The sequence below is a fragment of the Mycteria americana genome, chromosome 1, assembly GCF_035582795.1.
Source record: "Mycteria americana isolate JAX WOST 10 ecotype Jacksonville Zoo and Gardens chromosome 1, USCA_MyAme_1.0, whole genome shotgun sequence".
In the NCBI taxonomy this organism is placed as follows: domain Eukaryota; kingdom Metazoa; phylum Chordata; class Aves; order Ciconiiformes; family Ciconiidae; genus Mycteria; species Mycteria americana.
The window spans coordinates 28,392,486-28,413,395 of NC_134365.1; the positions used below are offsets into that span (position 1 = coordinate 28,392,486).

At 41.0% G+C, this 20,910-nt stretch overlaps 1 protein-coding gene and 1 long non-coding RNA gene across 6 annotated transcripts in view; one reads left to right on the forward strand and one right to left on the reverse strand.

Annotated features, from left to right (window-relative positions):
- Nucleotides 1–12,574: 12,574 nt before the first annotated feature.
- MET (MET proto-oncogene, receptor tyrosine kinase) overlaps nt 12,575–20,910 on the reverse strand; it is a 90,247-nt gene continuing 81,911 nt past the window's right edge. For 4 of the 5 annotated variants that reach the window (XM_075493600.1, XM_075493611.1, XM_075493582.1 and 1 more), the window contains 5 exons: nt 20,506–20,687; nt 18,806–18,915; nt 16,094–16,259; nt 15,052–15,188; nt 12,575–14,913 (listed from right to left, as the gene is read on the reverse strand). In XM_075493600.1, coding sequence (XP_075349715.1) covers nt 14,703–14,913; nt 15,052–15,188; nt 16,094–16,259; nt 18,806–18,915; nt 20,506–20,687 — 806 coding nt within the window. In that variant the 3' untranslated portion in view covers nt 12,575–14,702. The remainder of the gene's footprint in view (nt 14,914–15,051; nt 15,189–16,093; nt 16,260–18,805; nt 18,916–20,505; nt 20,688–20,910) is intronic. The other variant, XM_075493591.1, reaches the window with a different exon arrangement.
- Nucleotides 17,186–20,512, forward strand: LOC142405719 (uncharacterized). The gene is made up of 3 exons (XR_012774290.1): nt 17,186–17,298; nt 18,434–19,449; nt 19,640–20,512. It is a non-coding gene; the product is annotated as an uncharacterized LOC142405719 (long non-coding RNA).

Sequence of the window (20,910 nt, forward strand, 5' to 3'; positions counted from 1 at the left end):
ACTAAAGAATTTCAATATCTAGATGAACTATTTTGAACCAAAGAAAATGCTTTTGATCCTGTAAAAGGAACAAAGTTTTATTTTAAAGCTTTAACCAGTTTTCTAATTTTTAGAGAATTGCATTTGCTATGTATCTCTGTCTGTTTTAACTCCTGTTGCTGCTGTTACAATGATCTGCCTGACTGATACGGATCATTAGTCTGACAGAAAGTCTCATGTACTTTATTTCCAGATGGTAAGCTCAGGCTTTTGCGATCTGTGGAAAGCTAGTGCAAATACTGTGCTCCACTTCCTTCATCACCAGAAGATTTTGAACTTCTGGTTTTAGTTTCTGATGTTGGATCAGGATATACAGCAAAGAAAGGACTCTCATCCCTGTTGTGATGAACAGGATGAGGTGACGAAGAGATACAAACAGAAGTGGGATATCCAGATATGTAAGGTAACACCATGTAGTGTGATGGAGAGGGGTCTCTATTCTCACTATTCTTTTTCAAATTTTTGTGGCCCTCAAGTCAAAAGTCATTTTTAGGGAAAGAGGCAAAGGAGAGCAGCAAGGAGCCTTTATAGATGTTCCAAGTGCAACACAGGAGAAGACAAAGAGTTTCCTTGAAGATATAGCGGTGGCAGGATGTGAGACTGATAACCTATGCAAGACCTAGAAGGAGTGATAATAGGCAGGAGATGGTGAGACACAGGTGGACCACTGTTTTCGTGTGCTGCTTGCTGACAGGATGACATGAAAAGCTGTTTCTCAACCTAGTTGAGCTTAGTTGCAGACCTGCTGTAACTGAGTCCAGCTTCCTCGTGTGACCTGCGTCCTCGCACAGTGCTAGATGTTGTTTTCTGGCTGTTCCCTTGTGTAGCACGTGATGGTTGGACTTGTATGTGTTCATTGTCTGGGGTTTTTTAGCTCTTCATTGCTACTTACTTGTTTCTGAGTTTGGCCTTACATTCCTTTTAGTCACAGTCTTTCCTTTGCTCTGAGTCACATCAGGTTGCTGCTGCCACCATTGCTCCCTGCCTTGTGTGCTGGGACTTCTCCTGCGAGTCAGGGAAGAAAGAGAAGACCTAGGAAAGGAGTGGGAAAATACCTAGGAGAGGGTGGGGAGGAGAGGGAAGCAGATGTCATGTCGTGTTTTTTCTTTACAGCATATTGACCTTCACAGTTTCCGTGCAATACAGCCTGCCTCTCATTGTAGGCTGTATTCCAGGGAAGGATTTTTCAAATGGGCTGTTAATAAACCCTCCATCTAGTCATAAAAGTCTGTTGCAGCCCTCTAAACGTGGCAAAGTTGGGGTTTTGTCATGTGTGTGGTGAAGGACCTGGTGGGGTCACCTGCTGGCAACCAGCCCTGCAAATGGCTGAGGCTGGGAGGGACGGTGGCAAGGGCCTGCTCCGGCCCCTGCTGCGAGGTGGAGGGGAGCGGGCTAAAACGGGCCAGGTCCATGTCAGCCCGAGGGTTTTCTTTATGTTTTAACATTTTGGGGAATTTCTGTTAGCCAAACAAAACAAAAGGGAAACCAAAACAAATAGTGAAGCGGTTTCAGCGGGCGTTGGTGGACTAGTTCCCCCGGTGTCAGGGGAGGAGCTGATGAAGAAGACAGAGAGGAATTTCAGTCTTGACTAAGCTGCAAAATCTGAAGGATGTGTGCTTGACTTGTGTGCGTGCTGCACACATCTGTGTGCCCAGTGTCATCTGAGACGTGCCTGACACTAGTTTGTATGGATTAAAGATTAGTGATACCAGGCTATGGGTGCAAAAAACCCCAGTGAAATGTGAGTCCTTGGGGTAGAAAGGAATCTGAGGCATAGAGATTGTAATCTTTCTTTTCCTGCTGCAGGATATACAGCCTTTATTTTAGGCTCCCTTTTGTAGTTTAAGGCAACCTATGTTGTTAAGAGCTGACAATGAATATACATTAACGTAGTGTAGAGGGCCAAGTATGATGCTAGGTGCAGTGGGAGGACTCCACAGGGTTTTGGGAAAAGCAAGCCAAGTCAGTATTCAGTGTTCCTGAAAGGGAGCATTTCATAATAGGGGACAGTAAAGCAGCCAGAGTGAAGCATAAAATTGGGTGGCAACAAAAAGGGAGAGCAATTCTGTGGAATCGTGGCTTCTGCGAGGGCTCCTCACGTGGGTTGGACCCTGGCTCTTCTAGGGAGGAGGGTTTAGAAGCAAGCCCTACATGCTTTGTCAGTGACCTATGGGCAAAAAAAGTTAATGGCTTACATTTTTCTGATAAAAATGATCGGTGTCCATAGCAAGGGGTATATTTAGCAGATCCTAAACAGATACTACGCTACAAAAATTAAAATGGTACTGTCCTTTTTTGCTTACTATTTGTGCTCAATGGTGTGTATGCATATACATCTAATCAAAAGCCATGAAAGGTATCCAGAGATTCTTATCTAACGTATTTTAGTGCATATTATAAAGATACACCTAAAGACCACAAAGAGGTGTTCCAGTGTAGCTGTTTTGAAACAGAACAGTTTAGAAACCTGCAAATTACTGTCGATGTAGAACTCTTATTTGTTTCAGTTAATTCACAGTTAGTAGTTAAATCTACTAATCAAGTAGATTTATCTCTATAGCTTGATTAATTATACAAATGTAAATATGATCTAAGACTGACTTCGTCTGGAAGTCACGTGTTCCCCGATGGTGAGACTTGGGGATTTCAGGCATATGGAGCGCGATAGTAATTTACCAGTCCTTTTTCGTTAGCATTAGGAAATCGCTGAAATAAAGAATGATGTGATTCTGCGTGGTAGTCTCTGAACAGAGTGATGCACTAGATGGCACTGTTGGTTTTAGTTTTACGGCTGTCTTCCTCTTCTAGGGAACTTGCCTTAATTAGCTTCCTTTTGAAAACAAACATGCTGTTTCAACAGAGGGTCAGTGTACATTGTTCTGGGCTGCTGCTTTTATGTTTATAGTCATGTAATCAATATGTTGGAAGGGTAATTAATTTTTAACTTCAAGCCAATTGTAGATCAAATGCCAGTAGAGTTACTGGGTGGAGACAGTTTAATTTCTTTTGAAGCAATGATACTGATTAGATGTAAAGGGTTTGCAGTGAGTTGCTAGAGATCCAGAAGACCTTCTGCTTTGAAATACTGGTGTTAACTTTAAAGTAACATTATTACTGTGATACAGATTAATGAGTTGTGGCATAATTCTGACAAAGTTCCTCTCATGTACTTGCTATATTTTGTCCTGTCAATTCCTATTTCAAAGCAGCTTTATTTGCTTTGACTATTCTTTTCCTATCAAAGGGGTGGTACAAAGTCAACATGAAATTGATCTAACTCACTTTCTGCTTTTCATCCCTTTCCTCTCATTATCTGTCTTCAGGGACTCTAGAGGGCCCACAGCTAAGGATGAGATGTGACCCTCCGAACAGCAGCATATAGGATACTGTAAGAAGCCGGGGGATTCTGAAATCTCTCCCAGCCATGTGTGTGGGGCACAGGAGTGTCCTGGCCTCCCTTCCCTTTCTCCTGCTGTCTAGGACAGCCCTGGCTGTCTCTCAGGTTCCTTACTTGGACGTACTTGCTAGCTCAATACTTCCAATGCTTTCAGCTCATCCCCTTGATACTTCTTTGTCCTCTGAGCTGACCTTTCTCGATCATGTTTCCATCCCTTCTCTCTCTTTCATCTTCTTCCTTGCCTCTGTTCTTCAACATTCAAACAAATTAGAATCTCAACACTCAGCTGTCCATCCCTGTCTTATGACTTTAACATCTTCTTCCTGCTCCTTTTTTACAATCAATAAATGGGCCAGTTTCATGGATAGGCTATTGATCACTTCTCCAGGTGTCTGTTTCTGATCTAGCGTCTGTACTTTCCATTACATTAAAATTTCACTACAGGCTCTGGCTAGCCATTCTTGGGCAAGTCTCAGAACCTCTCTGCTGTCCTCATCTTCCTTGATCTCTTGGCCAACTTTTGATACTTTGATCGTCTAATTGGATTTCATGTCAAGTAAAACCATGAGCACTGGTTTAATCCGAAATTAAACTTTTGTTTAGTCTAACATTAAAAAATAAGGTCAATTTCAAAACAAAAAATATTTCCCTTTCTCTGAAAAAAGCCATCCTCTTGCATTTTTGGGGCTTAAACTATTAATTGAATTCAGTCTGGACTGAACAACAATTTCTGTCCTTTTGAGTCATACTTTTGAGTAAATCTTATCAGTTAATGGTACTGTGTTACTGAGCTGTGCTGCAAACGTCTCTGGTTTCTGCTGGAACCAAGAGTAGCCCTCGGTATGGATGGGCGTAGCCATCAGCTATTGAGACTTGTCAGATTTTTAACCTTTTCAGGAAGGCAAAACATCGTAAGTAGGATAATGATCAGCAGAGGCTAGGGTCCACGCCATTACTTTTTCTGTCAGAAATGAATATTGTGAGTAATAAAGGCAAGACTGCAGTTACTGCAGCAGACTGCTCTGTAGACTGTAGTCTACAGTTGTTTGTAAGATATTAGATTAAGATCATGAAATTTATTCTAGTTTTGAGGCAAACTAGAGATGGATATTTGCAGCATACAAGAAGATTGAAAACCCAATTATCATAACCACAAGAACTGAAAAGAAAAATCCATGCTGTCTTTCTGTCTGTCGGTTCTGCAGGATGCATTTTTCCAGTGATCTTAGTCACAGTGCTTCAGAGTACTACTTTTATCAAAACTGACCATTTTGGGAGGTGGTGGGGTGGCAGAGTAACGTATACTGATGTATTTACAGTAGAGGGAGCTGATGTTCAATGAGTGCATGCGTGAGTTTTTACTGCCGTGCCAGTCTTTGTGCGGTATGAGTCACTACCAGTGAGTGTGTAAGCACTGCAGAAGAAATATCTTCTTCTCTCACAGTTTGAGGGGAATACCCCTGCATCCCTTGCCTGCCAGCTGCAGTCATGACGGAGCTCTCTGGCTGGGCAAGTGGCCTCAGAGAGCACTTGTTAGGAAGAGGCACGTCCCGGGGCCCCTGGGCATTTTTCCATGCGTCAGGTTTGACATGAGGGAGAGACTGGCGATAGCGTTAATACAACATTGCAAACGCCGAGCCTCGGCGCACCTCCTCCCTTACCTACTGAAGTCTGATGTTTCCATCTTTCCAAATATCGTAACTTCCTATTACACCGCAAACAATGTCTCTTTTGTGCTCTTAGCTTTGCTCTGCTCCCTGGGTTTGGCCTGGTTTCTGCCTGACCCATCTCATGAATAAGTGCTCAAGAAATTCTTTGATTTACAGCGCTCTATTTAGAAGGCAGAGATCTCTAGTTCTCTGGCACTGCCTGGCTGGATTATGCAAGTTAGTCAAGGTTAATTGATCAGAGTTAGTTAAAATAGAGACAAAGTAAGTGCCAAACAACAGAATACATATACGTTCAAAAATATGAAGATTTATCATTCTTACAAGTGAAGTTTGCTGGGTAATGTGGGCTAATGGATTGAAGGATTGGGGTTCCAACTAACTTGAGTTCCTGCTCCTGACTTTGCTGTAGCTCTTTGGGTGAAAGCTGCCCTCCTGGCGAGGCAGCTTTCCTGACTGCAATGGTTCAGCTAAGGTAATCACAGAAGAATTAGTTAGGGAAGGGACATTGTCCTGAGACAAACGTAGGATATACTTAAAAAAGAGAGGATTCAGAGAACTGCAGACCCATCTAACTTGTATAACCAGAAAGATCCTCAAACAAGTTACTAATTTGCCTTGTTAGCACCTAGAGCCATAGTTCTCAACCTACATCTGTTTGTGGACAAAACCGCTAAGCATGTAACGTGCTGTAGCACCTTGCTTTTCCAGACAACTTGAATTATATCACTGGTGGCTTTCTTTAGCCATGAGCAACAGAGCTGTTGACCTAATCTCTCTATAAAGTAGTACATTTTGAGAGTACCGAGTTCATCCTTGGCACCACTCTTTAGAAATGTGGGTAAACTGGGAAGAACCAGCAAGAAGAAAGTTACAGTGTTTAGAAAACAAAGGATATGAGTAAGGATTAAAAAAAACTTTTTAGCTTAATGAGATTAAGATGGGGCATCTTTGCTTAAAATTTTTTTGTAAATAATGTGACAGTCATTTGTTGGCTATGTGGCCAGCGTTGGGGCAAAAAAGAAGGGGGGTGGGTCTCAGGCTGCAGCAAGGAAGAGTTAGAAAAGAAAGCCAGGAGAACTTTAGCACTATACAAATAATGAAGCCCTGAAATCCTTGTAGCTTGTACAGGTTTTTTTTTTTAAAGAAAACTTTAGACAAACGTTTGCCAAGGCAGTTTAAGTGCGTTCACCCTGTCTTAGTGACATGGGATGGACCAAATGATCTCCTGACATTTCTTCCAGCCCTATATTTCTGTGTATTGATGAAAAGCACTCTCTCCAAACTGGGTGGTGCTATTTATTGTACTACTTCTTAGCGTAGTTACAAAGGGAAACTCTTATCTCCAAAATTGGTTCTTTCTGCTCATTCTCTGGTCAGCTTTCCTCCTCAGGCCTTGGCGCTAGGCATTATCATAGCAGGCTGAAATTGTCACTAGCTGTTTAAACAGAGGAGTGTTTCAAGCATCAAGAAAGGAAACAAGGAGGCTTTTATGATGACAGTTCTATTAGGGAATTCTCCCAAGGTTTCAGTATTTCCTAATCACGAGTAATTTTGGTATTAATTTCCTTAACCAATCCTCCTCGGAGTGATTGATTTTTGAGCGGTATGCTGTGGTCCCTGTTACTGGATAATACCTTCATGTTGGGCAATGTACTGATGTTATCTCAGCTGATCACACAGGTAGGATGGATTTGCCTCTTTTTCAACAGCCTTTTATCAGTTTTCCCCTGTCTTGAAGTATAAATTATTGTAGACTGAGGAACATCTCTCATATTCTCTAGTATAGCTTGGCTCTGTGGGAAGATGTATTATATATTCAATCTGTACCTAAAGAAAACCCACCCCACAACATAAGCATCTGAAGTTGTGGATAGCTTTCACGTACATGAAAAATAGAACACTGGCATTGCAAAACATAGATAAGCCAAAGCAGCGGTGCTCCACGTTCAGATCCCCTATATCTGACTGACACAGCTTACCTCTCGGCTATGCTTTGCCACTAAATAGAAGTTCCCTTGCAACTCTGCAAGTCTGTCACTTTATGCTTCGTTATTTGGAACCTGCAATACATCTGGGAAGTGAAAAAACACTGGGAAGTATTTCAGATCTTGAAGGAGTTGAACGCTTCAAACAGATGGCTTCTTTCCAGAGAAAGCTCTTCCAGCTTTCAGAAATGCTCCTCATAGAATTTGACCTAGCTGTTAGGGGTAGTATATAACTATGTAAGGGGGGTGGGAGGAGTGATATTAAACTTGTAGAAAATAGCATTGGGTACCTTGAGCAATAAAATCCTTTGATCTCATCGCAGTCTCTAATTTCCTGATGGGGGGTGAATGTATGAATGATGGACAAAGTTTCTGTGTTCTCATTCAGGTGGTAAAGGAAGGTTTTTTTTTTTTAGTTTTCACTGAAATGGGACCTTGTTAGCCTGAATTCAGGTTGAAAATACCAGCGTGTTGCTCCTGTATGTTGCACTTTATGAATGAGTCTGTTTTATAATATCTGCTTGGCAGACTAGTGCATAAGTACAGTATAACAAGTATGATCTAAACTAAGCATTTCATTAAAGAAGGACATTTGTTAACTGGCTTTCAGTATGGGCTGGTATCCTTCATGGCCACCAGTTTCCCTGCACTGAAGTTACTATTTTAACACCATTCAAGGTTATATGAAGTAAAATATAGGACTACATAAATTTTAATGCAGTCATGCTAAGTACTATAGGGACTTTGGAAGGGGTGCATGGGAAAAGTGCTGTGGTGATAATGATTAGTTCAGCGCAACAATAAGGATTTCTTTATATTGATCATCACCATCCAGACATTATCTTCCTATTCAGGATTGTCTGCAGAAAATAATATTGGGTAGATTTTGCACACAGAACCTCCATATCGTGATGCTTTCTGGTAGTGCGAAGATACTAGAGACAAGAAAAAGGATGAAGTATTTGGTACATCAGTTCTCATGGACAGAAGAACCCTCAAGTACTGCAGAGAACTCTAGTTTCTGCCAAATAATCCAAAATCAGTTTCCCTGGACTCCTCCCCAACTAACTCATCTTTGAGAAGAAACAAAACCTATTTCAAGATGTCCAGAATGGCTAATGGAAGAGAATTCCCTTCATTTATCCAAATAGGCTGGCAGATATATTTTGAAGGCATTCCCTCTCCTAGACATATGACATAGACTTTAACATATTTTAAAATAATTTACTTTGTATTTTTGTGATGGTCGTAAGAAAATCCTGCTGCTATAAACTGCTAGGTCAAGACACCTAGCAAATATATTTTATCATTCTTGCAGATGTACAAGTATTTTTCCAGGATATTTTCGAGGAAACTTAATATTCACAAAAAAAGTAGGAATAGTCCTGGCATAGATGCCCTTTATCTAGCTGCATTTCATACAGCAGCTCAGGTTTACACTTGTCAACGAGGTGAATTTGTTTTCATCACTTCAGTGACGTGATGCCGCGTTCAGGGGGACTGGCACGGGCCTGACAGACTTTGACCCTCTTCCCATCTGATTCAGAGCTGCTGTTCAAAAGTTCTGCCAATAGCTGCAACAATGTGGTGCTTCAGAGGTGTATGGAGGACACCAGCAATGCTGGAGCCTTCTTACAGTTATTGAGCTGTTGACCTTAGAGGGAAGTACTTCGAATGCTGTTACGGCTCTTGTGGCCAGGTGGCAGGTATATTACATAGGCGTGGCTGGTAATTTAATAGACAAGCTACTTTCAATAGATATCTTTCCTGTAACTGAAAATGAATTAAGAAGCTATTCAGATAATTACATTTCTCTACAAAATGCAAAAGTTACATGGTGGTAGTGTTTTTAACTTCTCAAGCTAGTTGTCCTTCCTGTAGCAGTAAACTCTTCTAAGGAAGAGCTTTTCTTAAGAAAACTGTTAGCGTACAATTGGGGTTGGATGCGACTCATTGCTTGTTAGGTCCCACTTGCTGACCGCGGCGTATACATGTTGTCACGTCATTGCACGTGTTTGCCATGAGTTCTGCACCGTGATCTCCAACAGGCTGCAGCTCCACCGTCTTTCTTAAATTGCCTTTGTTTTTTTCTGAGCTGCACAAAAGATAGAGAATATACCACCATTGTCTGAAGTGCTTTTTTTCCTTGCTAATTAAAGCTCAAACTGTATTTTTAGCGTTTGGTTTTGGTTTTGTTGCACTTGCAAAGTTGTGCCAACAGCCCCAGTGAGCTGCAACCTCATGGCAGCCGAGGTGTCCATGTTTGGTCATGCACCCTAAAGTTTTTGGCAATAGCTTTTCGCATCCTAAAGGAGGATATTCAGCTGTGATTTACACCAGAGAGGGGCTCAACGTGCGCTTGGTAATTAGAACTCTGGCAAGTGTTAATACATAGTGTTTGTAGAAATGCACAGGGCCTCAGAGGCCTGAGCGAGGATGACTTCCCTGTGAAATTGTTGTAATGAATGTGAGAAGACGTTCAGCAGATACTAGTGAACCTCCTAACGGTGCTAGGCTGTGGCAGAGTACTTACTACTGAAAGAGAAAAGCGCATGGAAACCAGATTAAATAAATCACCCTTCTTTGGTGTTCTACCTTGGACTATGGAAACAAAATCCTATCAAGCCCGACCTATAGCTTCTTGCTATATTCACTTAAATCCCTAACTACAACCGTGCTCCTTGGTTGAACTTGGGAGCCTTGTAAGGCTGCAGACCCAGAAGGTCCGTCTGCTGCCCCGAGGCTTCCTGTGCCAGCTCCAGTCGCGGGGAGGAAGGGATGAGGTGACAGCAGGGGGAAAAGAAATCTGAACGCGCCTCTCCTCCTCCCTCTAACCCCAAATAAGCTAACAACTGAAAAGCTAAAAGCCCGGCATGGTCTGCATGTCAGAGTCTCCCATTTAAGCCTGGTTCGGCTGGACTGCAGCTGATTGCCGCTCAGCCGGGAGGGTCTCCCTGGGCTGACTCCAGCAGGGATTACACCCTTGGCTGAGGGTCCCTCCCCAGGCATGGTGTGTCCTGAGGAGGCTGTTGGCTCTGGAAAGGAAAGCACCAAAGTTAATAGTAACACCAGCCAGGGAAGCAGCATTCCTTACAAAACAGGAACCTTTTCTCTCTGTCCCCCAGGAGGTCATGGAGTGGCTACAAGTGCTTGACCTTAATCAGAAAAAGTCTTTTGGCATCCTTGTTGGAAGTGATTACACCTTGAGCATTAGCAGGTGGATGGGGATTCCAAAAGGCAAATTTAGGTTTAATGTCAGAGCAGACAGTTCCAGTTCCAGGGCAAGAGACTGATCTCCTCTGGGCTGGTGTCTGCTGAGTCAATCAAGTTGCTCTGAATTCTCCCTGCTGTCTGTGAGACCACAATTTCTTGTAAATGTTTTTACTAATCGGTCTGGCAAACCCCTAAGGTTTCCTGTGTCTTTCTTCGATGCTCGGAATACTCAGTTCATGACCTATTTGTTAAAAAGAATGAAAATTGGAATTTCTCAGGAATAGATGTTTTGTTTAGTGAGTAAAAAACCCATTAGGATTTGTATTTTATCTGCTATGACCTTTTCCTGTGTTACAGTGTTATGGCTGAATTCCAGAAATGAAATTTCTGAAGGGAGAGTTTCATGTTTAGGTTTAAAATTATTTTGATGCCCTTTTGCAGTTGCTCACCTGTACTGCTTCTGCCACTGCAACAAAAATGGCAACGTACCTTTCCTCTTCATTTATTTACATAAGGCACGTAGGTCTGTTCTTCATGATAGAATTTAACACCAGAGACAGAAAATGAGCAATATGCAAAGCCTTAGCAACCCGATGGTACAGTGTACGGTTTTCCTTGATTTTAGAAACCTTTAATATTGTTGGATGTGTTAGAAATCTTCCTTAATATAGGCAGATTATTTAAAATGGTTGAGTTAATAGTGCACTAAAAAAAGTTTGTGTGAAATCAACAGGAAAATTCCTGTGGGGTGAGGATATCCCTCCCTATTTTTTTAATCTCTTGGCTTCTGTGTAGGGTATCTGTTATGCAATTTTTTTGACCACGGGCCGCGTCCACTGTTAATATTCATGTGAGGGGATGGCTGCCAGTATAAGTCAGCTGAGGATCTGCTGCAGTGTGTACCTGCTGTAAACAAAGTTACCAGGATGAAAAACTGAGCATGGGAAGCTTGTGATTCTGTTGACCCTTTCAGAACGGCAAGATATAGCATCCCTTAGAAATCATGAGAAGTAATCAGAGGAATGTGTTACAAATCTGGTATTTAAGTTCAGACCGTCATTTGGCTGCGTGTTAATGCTGGTTTACATTGAAGTCCCTGGTATTGATAGCGGACCGTGGTAAAACCTTGGACATTTTTTACTGACTTTTCAGGGAAATTGTGAAAATGTATTGGAAAAGAAATTAGATGTAAATAATTAGAATAAAAAACGTCAGACCTTTTAGCTGGATTGGGCTTGTGACACAACGGAAGAATGTTTTCATCCTTAGCTGCTACTTTCAATGCCCTTTTTCCCCTAAATACACTTTGAGTTGAAACTGAGCATATATGTTTTCTGTTAAGAAGTAAATGTGTCTGGAGAAATTGTGTTTTGATGTTGGTTTGCTTGATATTTTGAAATTACCAGAGCATATAAATGCTGTTTTTAATCAGCTGAGACTTTGTGCATTAAAATATTTCTGAGTGAGTTAAGTATAAAATGTCCCCCTGAGGTAAGCTGCTGGAGAAACGAGCTCGTAGTGTCGTCTGGCTTAAGAGTGGCACAGGACAGTGCCTGTTGCAGAGTTTGTGGGGTACCTACTTAAAAAATACACTTCACAGAAGTGAACTTGTGAATTCAGTGGGAGGCATCTAATGTAGCTGGAAGGAAATGCATGGGAGAAGAGCAGGGCTGGCTGCTGTTCCCCCAGAAGAACCAAGCCCCCTGGGAACTGCAATGCCTTCTCTCTTCAGGTGTCACAGATACAAAGTGCCTCACAGAGTGAAACGCGTGATGGATGACCATGAGGGACATAGGTTCAGGTGCTTGAAGTTTCTTGTGGATCATGACTGACTGGGGAGCTTGGACGCTAAACACAAGCACTGGCATCCTTGTTGGGCCAAGCAGCTACTCTTTACGATGCCCAAATTTTGAGCTTCAAATGTCCCCCCAACTCGAAGTGCATGAAGAATTTTGAGGCTCTGCATGGGTGCAGCCTGTGGTTAGGCAAGAGGCTTCCTATTCACACAGACTATGCCATAGTTGTTCATGACAAATATTCTGCACCTTTCTCTGATCTGTTAATGGGTCGGAGGCTGATGAACTGCATGTTTCATTTTTTGGTGCACTCTCCATATTTTTATGTTTCTGAGTTGTTTTCTCTCTCTTGCACAGTTCCACAGGGAGCTCTTCCCATGTTAGTCAGAAAAAGCATACGGACTTTATCAGCTTAACAGTCAAATGTTAACAGTAATTACAGCACTCGGAGCATAAAGTATTACAATAATTCATTTTAATAACATGTTTATTAGGTCATAACAACAACTATAAACATAAGTACCATTCAGCTCTTTTGCAGATATATGAACTTACTAACATCAAATCTTTATCAGAATCACATATTCTTACAGGTGTCCCAGACACAACATTAACTTTATTAAGCAAAAGTTCATAAATAGTAAAAATGTCCTCTGTTTCACATTGCAGCATTCCTCAAGCATGTATGTACAAGTTTTGGAGTATCTTCTCCAAATCTATGTGTCATAAACTTCCTTAGCTGTTTTAACAACCATAGAGATGATTTTTTTTTGCCTGCAGCAAAGCCTTTTGTCCTTGAGCAATCTACAATTAGTATTGCTCTCAGCAGACATGAAAGTTCGTTTCTGAAATGAAAGTGGTGATGAAACACAATACAATATTATCTGCTCATAGTTTGCCTACACACTCTGCCCTCATTATAAATCTTTCACTTATAACACTGTCTCCCAAGAACAATATGTCTCCCTTATATCAGTTCTTTATCAGCACTACCTCTCCTTGAAGATCTTAAAATGGTTGGCTTGCAGCAACGGAGATATTATACTTAGGGTGGAGTGTGTTTACAGTCAGTTCTTTTCCTTTTTAATATTTACACAGTATTTTTTTAAGGTTGCTACAATTTATGAATCATGTACGTTGACATACATTTTCTGAAATGTTCACAGTGCAGTATTTTGTGGCCTAACCAAACTTTGTAAATGTCATTAAAAATAAACTTTTTTTTAATATAAAAATAGAATACTTTATGTGTTTACACCAACAAACCCAGTTCTATCCTATACTAAACAAGCTATACAGTAGTATGCACAGAATTCCACAGGAACAGAAATGACATGTGATGCTTGCCCTAAAGCTATAGTACTCTTCTCTAATGAATGAAAGTTTTCTTTACTATCTCTTTTCAAAATTGTTTTTCTGGTCAGAATTTAGAAATAAAAGCAGGTATCATAATTCACTGGGTGGTGTGATCCAAGAAGAGGCTAGGGGGGCCTAAAGCTGTTTCTTCTTTTGATTTAGGGCTGGCACGGAGTTATCAACATTCCTGCTACGGCAGTGTCTTTTTAGGTCAGGGCTGGCTGCAACGCCTCCGCTCTTTTCTCACCTTTGGCAGCAGCTCCGCCCAAGGGTAGGTGGCAGAGCTTCAGCTACTTGCCATGTGACTCACCAGACAGCAGCTCCATAAGGTTGCCAGCCTGCCTGTCTCCTCTTCCTCTAGAATAATGCAGCCCGTATTACTACATCCCCGGGATTAGCCTGGCATTTAATATGGATGCCTTCAAGTTTTTATTCTCAGAGTGGTTAATTCGTTATTGAAAGAAATGGAGGCTTTGCATTTTTCAGCAAGAGATCTGTTGATACAGGCTGTTAGTTAAAGAAGCGGTTGAATGTCGGAATAAAGTTGACACTAGGAATGCTTTAAGCTAGATGATTTTCCCTTCATTTTATGTACCGTCTGACTACACCAGAGGACTGGCAAGGCTGGCATACTTATTTTACCGCACACCGTTTTTTGATGTTGATTTCTGTTAAGACATTTACCACGAGGCTGGCTCTCCTGGCTGTCTATGTTCTAAGAAACCTTGTTGATATAGTGCAAAAATCCAAAGTTTGGACTGTGCAGGAAGAAAATACATTTTAAACTCTTGTAACTCTCATTGTTTGTCTTAGCCTTTTGTGTGAAAACCATTTCTGCACTGCTCATTATCCTAAAGTACATGCAACAGTTAACAGTCCTTCCAGCCATACTGATTGGTATTCTACTTTCTCCTTCATGGCATTAATGATGAATCTTTGTTCTTGGGTCTGAGCACACATTAATGAGAGCTAGTGGGAACCAGCTCTGGATGGTAGCACACAATGTTTCCATTTGGTAAATTGATGCAGTTGTCCGAATACTTGGAAATTACTGTGATGGTTTATAGAATCCCATAGCCTTAAACAATATGATATCATGTCCTTGTACTAGTGCAACTTGGGCAACAACATAAACATGTGCAACAGTGTTCTCACAAAGACCGGGCAGTAAAAACTAGTGGACAAAATGTTTTGCTTTTTGTTCATACAACTAAGAATGAATTTTCCTCTATTTCAGACATACCCGTCATGTGTCAACATCCAGGTCTGTGTTGTCTTGTGATGATAAAAGAGAAGGATAGGGAGCGATGCACTTCACGTTGACATAAGTAGCATTGACATGAACGTAGTGTTCCCCAATAAAAGTGGAGAAGATTGTTGATATTTTTGAAACAAGTTCAGAAAATGCTGGACGCATCTCAGGTTTTGGATGCCAGCACTTCAGCATGACTTCATACCTGCCATTCAAATAAAAGAAGTGTTCAATTATGAAATCATGTAAAAAGGAAAAAAAAAACCCCTCTTTCCTCCCACTGTCTCACTTACTGTAATGTCAGAATGAGCAGCATTTGCAGAAGGCTTTGCAAACTACTTACAGTGGGTCGGGGCAGTATTCAGGTTGTAGCAGCCTTCGTCCTTGTAATAAGTAAACAGTTATATCAAAAGAATTTACATCAGGATAAGGTGGTGCCCCTCTTGTCATAAGTTCCCATAACAACACACCAAAGGACCACTAAGAAGAAAAAGAAATAAATAATAAGTGATAGGGTAGGAGGACTTTACATTCCAGTTTTAGAAGACGGTTTGACAGATTTAAGCATTCAAATGCATGGATTTTCCCTTTGAAAAGTCATTTTACTGCATTCAGCTTTCTTTTAAGTGGGCTAATAAATGCTGTAGGGACTTGAGGAGCCACTTAAATTAGAGCCAGAGAAACTCAGCTAAGTAAATGAAAGAAAATAAAAGCCTATAGGCCTGCTACTTAGCTGGTATAAATTGGCAGACCTCTTTTGAGGTTAATGGAGCTCTGCCAATTTACGTGAGCTGATGATCTGCCTAACCCTGTGTAAATACATACTGAAGAGAATATATGTGGTGAAAATTCTGTGCATCACAGGCTAATTTGAATCTGGATTGAAAGGAGAGCTAAAATACAAAGTGATCCAGCCAACTAATGACTTCATCTTACGATTTTTTCTTCATAAATGGCTAGGTAATGCTTGAGATTGCTGTAGGCAGTCAGTAAGTATTTATAAAGCAAATAAAGACTTTTTGACACTCATAAAATTTAATAGTTCTCAAAGTTAACCTGTTTTGTCAAGCTTTCCAGAGCCCCTCCTATAGCAGGGTTCAGCTCCAACTTGGCTTCTTGGAATGTCCTTAGTTTCCCTTGGAGTGGGATTAAACTCTTAATTCTTTCCTGAGCAGTAACAGATAATCAGGTCAACATTTTGTTGCTTTGTGATTGGGACAAATACCCTTTCTGGATGTAGAAACAGTCTCTTATTCTTATGTAAACTAAAGCTAGATTCAAGTATAAGTTTTGGTTTGGAGTTAGTCCATTCATTAAATACTAGAGAGATGCCTCAGGCAATGTAAGAGAAATTAATAGGTGATACAAATATGTTTGTACATTACCACATCTGACTTTGTTGTGAACTTCTGAGTTTGTAAACTTTCTAAAGCCATCCATTTCACTGGCAGTTTAGCTCCTGTTTTATTGTGCACGCTGTAGTATTCTTTATCATAGACATCTCTAGCAAGACCAAAATCAGCAACCTTGACAGTGAATTTCTCATCCAACCTAGAGAAATGACAAAAAGTATTATCTGCAGCTGAGCAGGCGAGATTTACAGTGATGGTGGATTATAATGACTGACTTGCATTTTTGAGACCGTGACTTTGGAAGGCAGTACTTTATCTTGGATTTATTAACTAATGTAACAGTGAAACAAAAAGTGCAGCAAAGTATATTTGACACCCATTTAATACAGTGAATGAACTCAGGAAATTACTAATATTGTTTTGATAATATAATTTGAATTACGGTTCTTTTAAAACAATTGCTCTGTATAAAAAGATTTTTGCTAATAGCCTATACATCCTGATTGAGTGCTACATCATTTCTTCCACAGCTGTTTCTTCTTCCGTATGCTTAGAAACTTCTCATTTTTATTTCCAAGTCAAGGCATCACCTTTACTATTCACTCTCAATTTTGATAAGGAAGGACCCATCATTATCTCAGTGACTGCCCATGTAGAGGTCCTGTAACTAAGGATGTGTTTTGTACCTGTACTGGCAAAGAATGGTGGCATAAGGGAAGTTCTGCTGGGGTTACAGCTCAGCCATACCAGAAGATCTCCCTAGCTTTGCTCCTCCTAAGCTTGGTGTTTGTCCTGATAAACAGTATTGTCAGAAAACAGACAGAGCATGGGTGTTGGCATGCGTAAGCCTATCCTTCATTGCATGTGCAGACCTAGCCATAGCAAACACCTGCTTCTGGGCTTCTTTACAGAATCACGGAATCACAGAATGGGTGAGGTTGGAAGGGACCTCTGAAGATCACCTAGTTCACCACCACCTCCCCCACTCAAAGTAGGGTCAGCTACCGCAGGTTGCCCAGGACCATGACCAGTTGGATTTTGAATATCTGTAAGGATGGAGACTCCACAACATCTCTGGGCAACCTGTGCTAGTGTTCAGTCATCCTTACAATAAAAGCGTTTCTTCCTATGTTTAAATGCAATTTTCTCTATTTCAATTTGTGCCCGCTGCCTCTTGGCCTGTCCCTGGGCACCACTAAGAAGAATCTGGCTTCATCTTCTTTACTCCACTATATCAGGTATTTATACACGTGGATAAGATTCTCCTGAGCCTTCTCCAGGCTAAACAATCCCATCTCTCTCAGCCTCTACACATGGCATTTCCCTGTCTTGAATTTTTGAGGTTCCTGTCTGGACAACTCTCTGATCTGTTGAAGTCCCTCTGAATGGCACACAACAATCTGCTGTATTTGCTGACGTAATAACTAAAGCAATACCAATGAAGGGAGTAGGAGGGCACTTTGAAGGGTCAACAGGGGACAGTTTATGCCACAGCAGCTTCCTGCACCTCTTCCAGGATAGTGGAATAGAGTCAAGAGTCCATGGGGACTGTATTTGCATCCTGGTTTCCTTTCTGATGGACATCGCTATTGTGGCAGGGGCTGTGCTTCTGGGTGCTGGATTGCAGATGGCCACTGGGGAATGTGGGTCTTCAACCCTACATCTTCCTCTCATGTGGCAGTGGCTCTCCAGGCTCTGAAGCGCTGAGCCATATAGAAGTACAAAAGCAGCCATTCAGTTGGCAATGTGAGACATCCTGATAGCTGTTCCCTCCTCACCCGAGGAAGAGACAGTAGGCCAGAGGGAATGTCCTGTTGCCACTATTTGGACTTTGATTAGATGAACCAGGACTTCTATCCAGTAACCCAATTCCTTTCTTCTTAGGAAACCTGAAAATCATGTTGCTTGTGGCTTTTTTCCTCCCTTAAAAAAACAGCAGCTGTAAGAAAACGTTCTTCATCAGAGGCTGTTCAGCTGCATGAGTGTGCACCCTTTGAAAAAGAATAAGAAATCTGATGTCACAGGTGAACAACCTTTTTGAAACCAGAGTTCCAGATTATGATGTGCTAAAAATAAACTCTAACGTTTAATCCTGTACCTCATTAATTCACAACATATGTGATGAATCAGCATAATAGTATCAGCAACTCCTGTATCAGTTAGTCTTTGTGTGAACTAGACTGTCTAGCTACTCAGACACTAGTAAGATTCTTTGCATGCTCTGATTTTTGAATGTTAATTTGTGTGCGCAATTGAGCCAAAGTAAGCTCATACTCATGTAATGAAAGATTACTGTCAATAAATCTCACTGGTGTTTCTTTGTGTTCCTGTTTTTCTCACAAAGTTCCCCTGTGTTCCTCTCCCTCCTGCTAGGTGCGGCAGCAGAGACGTACTGCTTCTGAAGAGGTTGGGTGGAAGCACAGCAAGTTGAGACAACAGCAGTTTAACTTCCCTTAGGAGATGCCTTTTAAATGCTCTAACCAATGATTTTGAGAGACTACACTTTCACCTCAGCTTTTCTTATTTCCCACACTCAAAAAAAAGCTTATGTGTAAGAAGTGAGTCCTTAGCAAGCTGAGTAGCTCATCGGTATGCAAGACAAACATCAGTATAATTACGGAACAATGAAAAAACCACCCTATTTTGACTAAAAAAGGAGAATCCTGGAAACTTTCATTTACCTCATCTCACTGTCTTACACAAAAGAGTGTGATAGCGTGGCTGGAATTAGATGTTTGTACTTACATACAGTTTCTTGCTGCCAAGTCTCTATGGACAAACTTTTTGCTTGCAAGGTATTTCATCCCTTTTGCAACCTGAAGGCCAAATCCAATTAAATCTTTTACTGTTGGGTTCTGTAAAATACAAACATTTGTGATACAATGAATGCAGAAGCTCAAGAAGCAGACTATTTTTTGCTGTGACTCTCAGTTTTTGACACACCTATCTTGCCACCAGAATGATCAAGACAGGTTGGTGCTTGTAGTAAAACTGGCATAAGTTTAGGTGAAATTCTTACCTCCAGTGAGGAAATACACTTTCAGAAATCAAAACAACTGACAGACTCCAGAAGAGTGGAGTTTGCAGCATAAGCAGCATGACATGGGCTGGGAAGTGGAACAGTATGCTGAAACCTCAACATCATAGCTGATGCACAAAATTCACATTTGTGAACTTAGAGTAATAGCATGTAACTCTGTAAAAGGTGCTACCTGTGGACTTGGAGCTCACCAGCTGGAAATGACCAAGAAAGGAGAGAGTCCTATTTGTGGCAAAATAAGTGCAAGCTATCATCAATATGATACCATGGAAAAGGCAAATGAGACCTTAGCAGTTACCAGAGGAAGATTTTCCGCAACAATTGGTAACTCTTTCTGCTGGTCTACAAGGTGAGACCTTACTAAAAATGTTAAATATAAAAATAAATATAAACATAAACCTGTAATTCTTTTATCCAACACCATGATTTGTTATGTAATAGTATGGTCCGATAGACTTTTGTGTTGTTGCCATTGCCCTGTATAATTGTCTTCTGTGGAACAATCCTGTTCAACTGCGGCGTTATTCTATTTATTTCAGGAAGGACCATGGCACTATTCACAGACAAGGTCCCTGGTGCTTGTAGAATGAAAGAAGCTCAAAAGGGAAGATGTCCCTACCTCAGAAAGCTTAACTTCCCCAACAATTTTTCAAGATGCTTTTTTTTTTTTTTTAATTTTAGTGGCTATTGTTGATTGCCATAGAGGCAGGGGTGAAATCCCATTGGCTCAGAAGTCACTTTATATTGTCCTAGCACTGTGAAATGGGTGAAATACTGCAGTATAAAGTGGGCTTATGCTACCTGAGGCAAGACCTGTTGTCTCATACTTGAGAGAAAGCAGTGAGGCGCATTTGAGAAATCTGCAGTCTTTCAATGAAAATTGGGAAAATCTCTGATAAGAGAGTACTCATAGTTTGTATAACAATTGCTGGTTTTATCTCTTAAGATAAGATGAAAAAATATGGATAATAATGGGACTGTGACACTCTCTAGCTAGGCATGAAGATCCCTTACCTAGAAGTTGGAAGAGCAGATGGTGACGACTGGCAGAGCTGTGCTGAAGTCAACAGAGATATGCCAGTTTAAACCAGCAGATGGTTGGGGCCCTTGACTTAGATCTCATAAACACATTTGTTTATAAAGAGGCTTATGGATGGGAAATGAGAAATACTTATTGCTGATAATTTCTGGGAAACATTTTAGAGAGGAATTTGAGGGGGAAGGGAAGGAGTGGCAGCGCTGCGGTTGGGCTCGGTGCCAGCTTAAGCAAGTGCTAAAGGTTGAGGTGTAGTAACAGCAGCAAGTTATAGATGTAATGAAATTATCAGAGCTTATAACCTGTGGTGTTGGAGCGGGACGTGGCTAGACTTGTATTACCATTCTGTAGACCTCATCATGTACTTACATGAGTCTCATTCCTAATGAAGTTTCGAAGATCTCCGTGTTTCATGTATGGAAGAACGACTAAGGGGGAGCCTTCGTTGGGCAAACAGATTCCCAGGAGCGACAGAACATTGGGATGAGTGAAATCTTTCATGATTATTCCTTCTTTCAGAAACTGAGCTACTTCTTCCAGGTCTGTAATCCCTGAGAAATCCAGTAATAAAATGAAAGAATTAAAAAAAACCCAAACAAACTACAGTTCATTTCTGTACAGCACGTCATTGCACAAGAAAGTGATAATGAGAAGCTACAAACATGATCCCCACCTCCCACATTACAACTAGGTTATATGCATTGATTTTCTTACAATGACTAAATACAGTTTGTTGGTGACTTTAATTCCGTTTCTCCTTTTCTTATAATGAAT